Raw genomic sequence first — 9,871 nt, forward strand, 5'->3', positions numbered from 1 at the left:
CTGGCATTGCTGCAAGCTGTAGCACAGATGAGGCTCTGGATCCCACGTGGCTGTGGCTGTGGCTGTGGCGTAGACCGGCAACTGCAGTTCCAAACGGACCCCTAGCCTGAGAACTTCCATATGCTGCAGGTGCAGCCCTAAGAAGAAAAAATAGTGCTCAGGACAAACTCCAGGTCCCAAGGACAGAAGGAATGGGAAGTAAATGCTGCAGAAAAACTGGGGAGGCATCCAAATTTGATCCTCTTCCAAGACCTCTTAGGGAAAGAGCCTCACACGCCTACGGGCAACTTAGTCTGCATGTGGACCTCTTAAAAGTCCTGTCAGGGTGCCAGCCCAGGGGCTCAGGGGCAGACCTAGATGGAGGGGGTACCAGGCAGCCTCTCTTTTTGCAGCTTCCTGGCATGAGCAATTTCAGAAACCACCTTCACCACCATCCACGCAGAATGTTCCTCACTTGTGGAACATTCAAGAAAGTCGGCGCTTACAAACGAACTCACTTACAGAACAGAAAGAGATCCACAAGCACAGAAAATCATGCTACGGTTACGAAAGGGAAAGAGGCAGGAGGGATAAACTAGGATCCAGGACTAACACACACACACTCCTATATAGAACATAGGTAACCAGAGTTCCCGTCATGGCACAGTGGTTAACGAATCCGACTAGGAACCATGAGGTTGTGGGTTCGATCTCTGGCCTTGCTCAGTGGGTTAAGGTTCTGGCGTTGCCGTGAGCTGTGGTGTAGGTCGCAGAGGCAGCTCGCATCCCCAGTTGCTGTGGCTGTGGTGTAGGCCGGTGGCTACAGCTCCGAAGACCCCTAGCCTGGGAACCTCCATATGCCACAGGTGCGGCTCCAGAAAAGACAAAACAAACGAACAAACAAGATAACCAACAAGAACCCACTGTATTGCAAGGGCAACCATATTCAAAATTTTGTAATAACCTATAATGGAAGAGTCTGAAAATAATACATTTGCGTGGGTCTATCTATCTAGTCTAAACACACACACACACACACACAATTTTTGTCTTTTTGCCTTTTCTAGGACCGCTCCCGAAGTATGTGGAGGTTCCCCAGGCTAGGGGTCCAATCAGAGCTGTAGCCACTGGCCTACGCCAGAGCCACACACGCCTACGGGCAACTTAGTCTGCATTTGGACCTCTTAAAAGGAGGGATCAGAGCCGCATCTGTGACCTACACCACAGCTCACAGCAACGCAGAATCCTTAACCCACTGAGCAAGGGCAGGGATCGAACCTGCAACCTCATGGTTCCTAGTCGGATTCGTTAACCACTGAGCCATGACGGGACCTCCCATACATGCATATATTTGAATCATCTTGAGTAACACCCAAAACACTGTAAATCAACTGTATTTCAATAAAAATATTTTTAAAATAGTAAATTAAAAATTAAGGAGCTCCTGCTGTGGCTCAATGGGATCGGTGGTGTCTCTGCAGCGCCAGGATGCAGGTTCAATTCCTGGCCCAGCACCGTGGCTTAAAGGATCGGTGTTGCTGCAACTGTGGTGTAGGTCACAACTGGGGCTCAGCTCTGATCCCTGGCCTGGGACTCCATGTGCCACAAGGCAGACAAAAAGGGGGAAAAATTTTTTTGAAAAAAAGAAGAAAATTGGCCGTTTCCTCTCACAATAATGGACAAAAGGCTTAGCTGAGGCAATACCCAAGCTTCAGTGTTGAAGAGCGCCTTTAAGTTTTAACTTCTGCCTCCATCAGGTCCCTGCACGCGCAACAGCTTTCAAAAAAGGCAAGAAGAACTTCCAGCCAGATCCCATCAGCAATAAATGGCCAAGAGCCAAGCGGCAGGGCAATACGGCCGGGGGCTAAACTCCCCCCAGCCTTCGGCTCTTGCGCAGATAAGGGCAGGTGTGCTCAGAAAATATTTAACGGGAGTTCCCATCATGGCTCAGGGGAAACAAGGTTTGATCCCTGGCCTCACTCAGTGGGTTAAGGATCCTAATTCGACCCCTAGCCTGGGAACCTCCCTAAGCGGCAGGTGTAGCCCTAAAAAGACAAAAAAACAAAACCAAAAAAACATTTAAAGGCTTCAAAACTCAACCAAGATAAGCCTTTCCACTGTCAGCTGGGCTAGAAGAGAGAGAATAGCTGGGCAAGCGGCTTCTACCACCCAGAAAGGTTTTTATTTGTTTTTAAACACTTGGGATAAAGCAACTTCATTTCCAGTGAAATTACTGTATGGTGTTGAAAAAGAGAGACACATATGAAAGTTCAAAAATCATCTTATAAATGAGCAAGAATCTTCTGTCCAACAATATGAAGCTGAGGACCATGTGATGCAGACTCTCTTTCTTTCTTTCTTTCTTGTCTTTTTAGGGTCACACCTGCAGCATATGGAGGTTCCCAGGCTAAGGGTCCAATGAGAACTATAGTTGCCAGCCTACACCAAGGCCACAGCATCAGATCCGAACCATGTCTGAGACCCACACCACAGCTCACGGCAATGCCAGATCCTTAACCCCTGAGTGAGGCCAGAGATAGGACCAGAATCCTCATGGATATTAGTCAGGTGCCACAACGTGAACTGCCCCTCCCCCCACAACTTGATACATGTGTCTCCTGTTCCATTCTTTGGGGTTACTCATTATTCCTACAATGCCAAGCAAAGCAAGCAAGGAGTCACCAAGCTCAGTAAGTCTAAAATCTGCATAAATGTTTCATTTCTTTCTTTTTTTTTGACCAAACCTGCAGCTTTCAGAAGTTTCCTGGCCAGGGATCCAACTCGTACCACAGCAGTGACCCAAGCCACAGTGGTGATGACACCAGATCCTTAACCACTAAACCACCAAGGAACTCTATAAATTTTTTTTCTTTTCTTTTGGCTTTCTCGGGCCACACCTGCGGCACACGGAGGTTCCCAGGCTCGGGGTCCAATCCGAGCTAGAGCTGCCAGCCTACACCACAGCCACAGCAACGCGGGATCCTTAACCCGCTGAGAGAGGCCAGGGATCAAACCTGAATCCTCACGGTCACCAGTAAGATTCGTTTCCATTGCGCCATTGTTCCATTATGAGGGGAACTCCTGCATAAATGTTTCTAATCAGACTTTTCTGCCCTGGGTGAGAAAAGCTGCATGGTTGTAGCCAGGCTGCCATATGTAGCTATAACTCAGAACTGGATTATTAAAGAGGATACTTTAGGAGTTCCCATTGTGGCTCAGTGGAAACGAATCTGATTAGCATCCATGAGGAGGCAGGTCCCATCCCTGGCCTCGCTCAGTGGGTTAAGGATCCGGCATGGCCGTGAGCTGTGGTGTGGGTCACAGACGTGGCTTGGATCCTGCACTGCTGTGGCTGTGGTGTAGGCTGGCAGCTGTAGCTCTGATTTGACTCCTAGCCTGGGAATCTCCATATGCCGTGGGCGCAGCCCTAAAAAAGATGAAAAAGATAAAAAATGAAAAAAAGAAGATACTTTACTAACCATTTAAGCCAGCTTGATCTCCATCAGTGTTACTACTACACGAAAGCTCTGACTCCGGTGAGTCACATCAGTCTCCCTTTGGCTGTCTGAAATACAGTGTTTGGGGAGTTCCCTGGTGGTGCTGTGGTTAGGACTCAGTGTTTTCACCTCTGCCGCCAGGGTTCAACCCCTGGTCTGGGGACCGACATCCCTTACCAAGCGGCTGCAAGTTGCGGCCTAAAAATAAATAAAAAATACGAGAGAGAGAGAGAGAGAGAAGAGGAAGAAAAAGAAATAATGACCGCATTTCTCAGCCTCACTTGCAGCAGCTCACTGTGTCACACCAAGGGGTCTGGGAAGCAGCAGCAGCTGATGTTAATTCAAAACAACCAAAGTACATTCCTGAATTCTAAGCCTATCTATGCATTTACTCTTTTTTTTTTTTTTTTAGGGCCACACCCACCCACAGCATATGGAGTTCCCAGGCTAGGGGTCGAGTCAGAACTACAGTCACAGCAATGCCAGATCTGAGCCGCATCTGTGACCTACACCGCAGCTCATGGCCACGCCGGATCCTGGCCACGCCGGATCCTTAACCCACTGAGGGAGGCCAGGGATAGAACCTGCAACGTCATGGTTCCTAGTCAGATTCCTTTCCGCTGCTCCACAACCGGAACGCCTGAGCCTTTTAGCTTTTCAACTTTTTCAAAGGTGAAGAGGCACCTGTATAATAATAGAGTGACGACTTCCAAAACAGTTTCTCCCAAAGACAGTCACTAGTATTCCAAGCCAACAGTCCAGCTTCAAAGCACCACAGAGTCAGAGAATAAACCACTGCCCTGGCAACGAGTAGATACAGTCAATATAACAGTAACAGTAGTAATGACACAATGATAGTGCTGGCCTACATTACTGGGGACTTCCTATGGATAATTCTTCCATGCATTTTCCTCTTCAATACTAGAATTCAGAGTTTTAGCTGCACATGGCCACCCAGCCAGAGAGCACATTTTCCAGTCTTGCCTCCAGCACGATAGGGTCATGTGACTAAATTCTGACCAACAGGAAGCAGAAGAAAGGAATGTGCAGCTAGGAGATAGGAGCACCAGCAGCCTGGCCCCCTTTCCTTCTTTTGTTTTGTTTTGTTTTTTGTCTCTTTGCTATTTCTTTGGGCCGCTCCTGCGGCATATGGAGGTTCCCAGGCTAGGGGTCCAATCGGAGCTGTAGCCACCGGCCTACGCTAGAGCCACAGCAACGCGGGATCCGAGCCGCGTCTGCAACCTACACCACAGCTCACGGCAACGCTGGATCCTTAACCCACTGGGCAAGGGCAGGGACCGAACCCGCAACCTCATGGTTCCTAGTCGGATTCGTTAACCACTGCACCACGACGGGAACTCCCCCCTTTCCTTCTTACTGGCTGGAGGACCCTCGCAGCTAGCTGCCTTTTAGCCAGGGCCAGAGCCGTGAGGAAATAACTTGCAGTTATCCTACCATCCGATGTAAAGCCCACAGTTATTCTGAAGCATCTTTTTCTATGAGAGCAGCCTAGGAGTTCCTTGGTGGCTCAGCAGGTTACAAAGACAGTGTTGTCACTGCTGTGGCCCTGGTTACCACCATGGTACAGCTTCCATCCCTGGCCTGGGAATTTCCACATGCCACTGGCACAGCCAAAAAAAAAAAAAAAAAGGGAAGAAAAAAGGAAAGCAACCTAGCTGCTTTATGCATAGGCCTTATCTAGAAGCTTTAATCTTATTTACTGTATTACATCCATCCATGTAAGACAGAGAATAAAGACATACCATTGTTCTATAAACCACCAAAGGGGAAAAATGTGGCCAGTTATGTTATGTTGCTTGTTACATTTTTCTTAACAATGTTTATTTTGTAAGCATGGAAAGAATTGTGTAGATTTATTCAGACATAATTTTAAAAATTTGCCATGAACTGTTTACATATGGACACCAAAAGGAAAATATACCAAGCAAATTGAGAGATTCCTAAAACTTTTTTTTTTTTTTTTGCCTCAGCATGCAGCAGTTTGATGCAGGATCTCAGTTCCCAGACCAGGGGTTGAACCCAAGTCGCAATGAGGAAAGTGCTAACACCTAGACTACAAAGGAACTCCTAAGATCCGACTCTTCTGAGGGTCTGTTTTGACTCAAGAGTCTTTAGTGCAAGAAAAAGACCCACCCACACACACATAATGTCACCCTCTGTGCTGCCAAGCATGATGGTGATGCAGCATTTCTTGAAAGACAACATTTTGTCCCTAGGGTTTTCATTAAGTTCCTGACACTCATTCTGCAATTTTTTTTTTTTTTTTGGCTTTTTAGAGTCGCACCCGTGGCATATGGAGGTTCCCAGGTCAAATCAGAGCTACAGCTGCCAGCCACAGCAACAGATCTGAGCTGTGTCTGTGACCTACACCACAGCTGACGGCAACACCAGATCCTTAACCCACTGAGCAAGGCCAGGGATCGAACCTGCGTCCTCATGGATGCTAGTCAGATTCCTTAACCGCTGAGCCACAACAGGAACTCCCCATTCTGCAAATTTTGATGCTGCAGCTTCCTTGACTCTCCTGGATGTCTATGGAGAGTAATCAGACAACCAGAAATCCTATTATTCCCTAAAATGGCCCTTCCGTGACTTGGAAAAACCTGATTTTGAAGGAACTTATTCACATCCAGTTATGAATTTTTCTGATACACATCCAGGAAAGGATTTTTATTTATTTATTTATTTATTTTGTCTTTTTAGGGCCATACCCACGGGATATGGAGGTTCCCAGGCTAGGGGTCTAATTGGAGCTACAGCTGATGGCCTATGCCACAGCCACAGCAACGCGGGATCCTACCTCCGTCTGCGACCTACACCACAGCTCATGACAATGAAGGATCCTTAAGCCACTAAGCAAGGCCAGAGATCGAACCTGCAACCTCATGTTCCTAGTTGGATTCGTTTCCACTGCACCACGACGGGAACTCCCCCCATGAAATAAATTGAGAATTAATCTATATCAGTTCCTGGACATCAATTCCAGATGACTTCTAGCTAGGCCCCCACATCCTGTGGGAAACCTCTTGGAGGAAAGTTTGTTAGATGATGCACATGAGTTAAAAAGGTACAACAAAATCAGGGCTATGACCGTGTTTCCACAAGTAAAAGCAATGACAGATATACTGTGACAAATATGTTGTGACTGTAACCTGGCCAACCGTGATTTAAAAAACACATGCCAATGAAAGATAAATATTGGTGTGGGGAGTTTCCATTGTTAAAAACCCAACTAGTACCCATAAGGATGTGGGTTCGATCCCTGGCCTTGCTCAGTGGGTTAAGCATCCAGCATTGCTGCAAACTACAGCAGAGGTCTCAGATGTGGCTTGGAACTGGCATTGCTGTGGCTGTGGCGTAGGCTGGGGGCTATGGCTCCGATTTGACCCCTAGCCTGGGAACCTCCATAGGCCACAGGTGTGGGCATAAAAAGACATATATGTATGTTTTGGAGATTTAAAAATGTGCTCACAGTATTTCTAGGGTACAGTAAGAGTCACAACAACCTTAGAAAGCATTGATATTATGGTTTCCATTTTTCATGGAACAATTGAGATCAAACAGCTTGCCCAAACTCTCACAGCTAGCAGGTGGTAGAATTTTATCACCAAGCAAGGCTCTTGTCTCTTAAGGGTAATCTTAAGAAGCAGAAGTAATTCACTGTATGATACTTTCTTCTTCTAGTTTAGGAGAGGCATGGCCCACCATCTAAGAATGACTTTTACATTTTAAATGGTTCAACAAATTAAAATTGCAAAATTTTGTGGCATGTGACTATCATCTGAAATTCAAATGTCAGTGTCCATGAAGAAAACAAATAAAAAAATCCTAATTTGGAGTTCCCCTCCTGGCTCAGCCAAAATGAATCTGACTGTCACCATGAGGAAACGGGTTTGATCCCTGGCTTCGCTGAGTGGGTTAAGGATCCAGCTGGCTGTGGCTGTGGCTGTGGTGAAGACCCGCAGCTACAGCTCCGATTGGACCCCTAGCCTGCGAACTTCCATAAGCCTTGAGTGTGGTTCTAAAAAGACCAAAAAAAAAAAAAAAAATCCGAACCCGAAGACCAAGCTGGAGTGGATCAGAGGCTTGTCTCGCACCCCCTGCTTGGTGCGCTGCAATAAATGCTGTCCTTGCCTACACCACAACCCGGTGTCCGCAGACTGGCTGGTGCTACACAGCTGGCGACGGTACCGCAGATTCCGGTTTGGTAAGAACCCCTTAAGATGAGCTCAGCTGCTAACTGCTTCAAAGCTAATGACCGGGAGAGACCTACACGAAACAAAAGGGTCCTTGAGGTCCTCGGCTACAGCATGAAGCTCTTCGGAAACAAAGGGAAAAAGGCCAAGAAGACATTTTCAGAATGGACAGAGAGGAAAACGGAAGAGGAGAGCGGATGGAGGGAGGTGAAGAGCTCGCTCGGCGACAAGGCATCCTGGAACGAGGAGTCCTAGTGGGGAAGGCAAGAAAGGGCTTTCCCGCCACCTCCAGGCTTCCTGAGCGCTTCACTGTATGGGTCCCCAGCTAATACACTTCTCTAGAAAGAGCCGCAGACAAGGTTCTGCCTTCCGTCGCTCCCGCTGAGGGGCTAAGAGGAGCGGCCGAGAGTTGGGGGAGGATCAAGGTAGGGGGGCGGCGGTGTACAGGGGTGGAGTGGGACCCGTGCTGCTAGCTTCTCCCGTGGGGACAGGGAACGGTGCGTCCGGAGAGAGAACTTTGGAAATAGGCTGTGCTGGGGATTCTGTGCCCACTGTGCAACGACGCTGTTAAGAGTCAGCCCCGACTTTTCCGGCCGCTTTCACCCGATCACCAGGTGGGCTTGGCTGCAGCTCTCCCACGCGAAGGAGGCTGCGGCTTTTCGGGAGAGGGCAGACCTCACTGCAGTCACGGTTCGCCGCCAGCAGCCGGCGTCCCGGACTCGGAGCCCCTGCGCGGACCGGCGCCGATTGCTGGCCTCGGGCCACCCTCCCAGAGCCCCGCAGACTGGCAACGCCCCGGCCGCGACCCCTGATTCGATCAGCAGGCTAGCGGGGAGGCAGCGGGCGCCCCTCCTTCTCCCGGCTCCGGCCCTGGCTGCGCCGCCCCTTTCCTAACCAGGCCGCGCTCCGCGCTCCGCGCGGTTGCATCAGAGTCAGCAGCTGGGGGCGCACGTGGAGCAGGGCGCGCGGTCCGAGCTGCGCAGCACCGGCCGGAGATGCCCACGCTCGCTCCAATCCCCGCCTCCCCCTGCCCGGACCGGCCCCCAGGAGTCTTTTCTCCCGCGGGCCCAGCTCGCCCATCTGGTACCCGCGGGCCCCACCCCACCCCCCGCTACCAGCCGCCGTCACCCCTAAAAAGTTGACACCAAATACTAGCGACCCTGCGCTCAGCGAGCCCCCACGGAGGCCCCCGGGGAGCGGCCGAGACCCAAGCTCTCCCGCCGCCCCATCTTCTGGGTCTCCGGGCCGCAGGGGACTGGGGCGGCGGCAGGCGTGGGACACTCACCGGACGATCGAGTCCCGCGCTGGGGGCGCCCGGCTGCCCGGGCCCCGGCTGCTCCCGGCCTGGGAGTCCCGCAGCCTCTGCTGCCCCAGCGGGGCCTCCCCGCTCCCACATCCGCCGCCCCCGCCGCTGCTGGCGCGACACAGCGCTCGAAGGAGGCGCGGCCGGCCGGGGAGCTGGGGGCTGCGGAGCTGGCGCAGGAGGAGCGGCAGGCGCGCGCTCATGGCGAGGGGCGGGCGGTGCAGCGGGGACGCGGCGAGGCGGCGGGAGCGAGGGGCGGCGGGTCCGTCCGCGATGCGGAGATGCGGCGGTGGAGCCCGGAGACGCTCAAGTTCCTCCCGAGGCGGGCGGGGCCGGCTCCGGACTGGAGAGCCGCGCGCGGCAGGTAGCGGGACAGTGGCAGGAAGGACCTGGCTCTTCTTCCACAGCCGAGCGGGAGCCCCTAGGGGGCACTGCACTCAGTGCCAGTGACGTTGGGAAGGCGGAGGCCTGCGGGACGGAGGCTGCTGTTGGGGTTGCCTGGACCTCGCGGGCAGGCTCTCTGGCGCTTCCAATCACAGACTCGAAATTCGGCTAACGCTGAAAACCAGAGCAGGGTGGGGCCTCAGGATGGACCTCAGGCCCTCCCAGGAGACTGCACCTTAGTCCTCCGCCCAGGACGCCGATAACATCCTGCCTTCAAGTGGCATTTGGCTTCCTGAAAAGGCACTTGGCTCAAATACCAGGGATTGGATTTATCAGGCTGGAGGTGGTCGAACAGGGCTGGGAGTGTGGGTTTTGCAGTTCAAAAACTGTCCTTTGTGGCCGTAGGCAAATTAGTCAACCTCTGTGAAGCTTAGATGCCTCAACAGGTAAAGGGAGATACTTTGTTTATAATCTTGTCCGGATTATAATTC

General features: G+C 51.2%; 1 protein-coding gene across 3 annotated transcripts in view; it reads right to left on the reverse strand.

Annotated features, from left to right (window-relative positions):
- The window catches only part of MTHFD1L (methylenetetrahydrofolate dehydrogenase (NADP+ dependent) 1 like), a 191,353-nt gene extending 181,837 nt beyond the window's left edge, over nt 1-9,516 (reverse strand). The window contains exon 1 of one of the 3 annotated variants that reach the window (XR_007133496.1): nt 8,979-9,494. Coding sequence is in view for 2 of the 3 variants with exons in the window: in XM_047769936.1 (XP_047625892.1) it covers nt 8,979-9,199 (221 nt within the window). In the remaining variant the exon portion in view is untranslated. Of the gene's footprint in view, nt 1-8,978 lie in introns of all 3 variants that reach the window. The other 2 variants (XM_047769936.1, XM_047769937.1) reach the window with 2 other exon arrangements.
- Nucleotides 9,517-9,871: the final 355 nt, after the last annotated feature.

Source organism: Phacochoerus africanus, chromosome 2 (assembly GCF_016906955.1).
Source record: "Phacochoerus africanus isolate WHEZ1 chromosome 2, ROS_Pafr_v1, whole genome shotgun sequence".
NCBI classification, from domain to species: domain Eukaryota; kingdom Metazoa; phylum Chordata; class Mammalia; order Artiodactyla; family Suidae; genus Phacochoerus; species Phacochoerus africanus.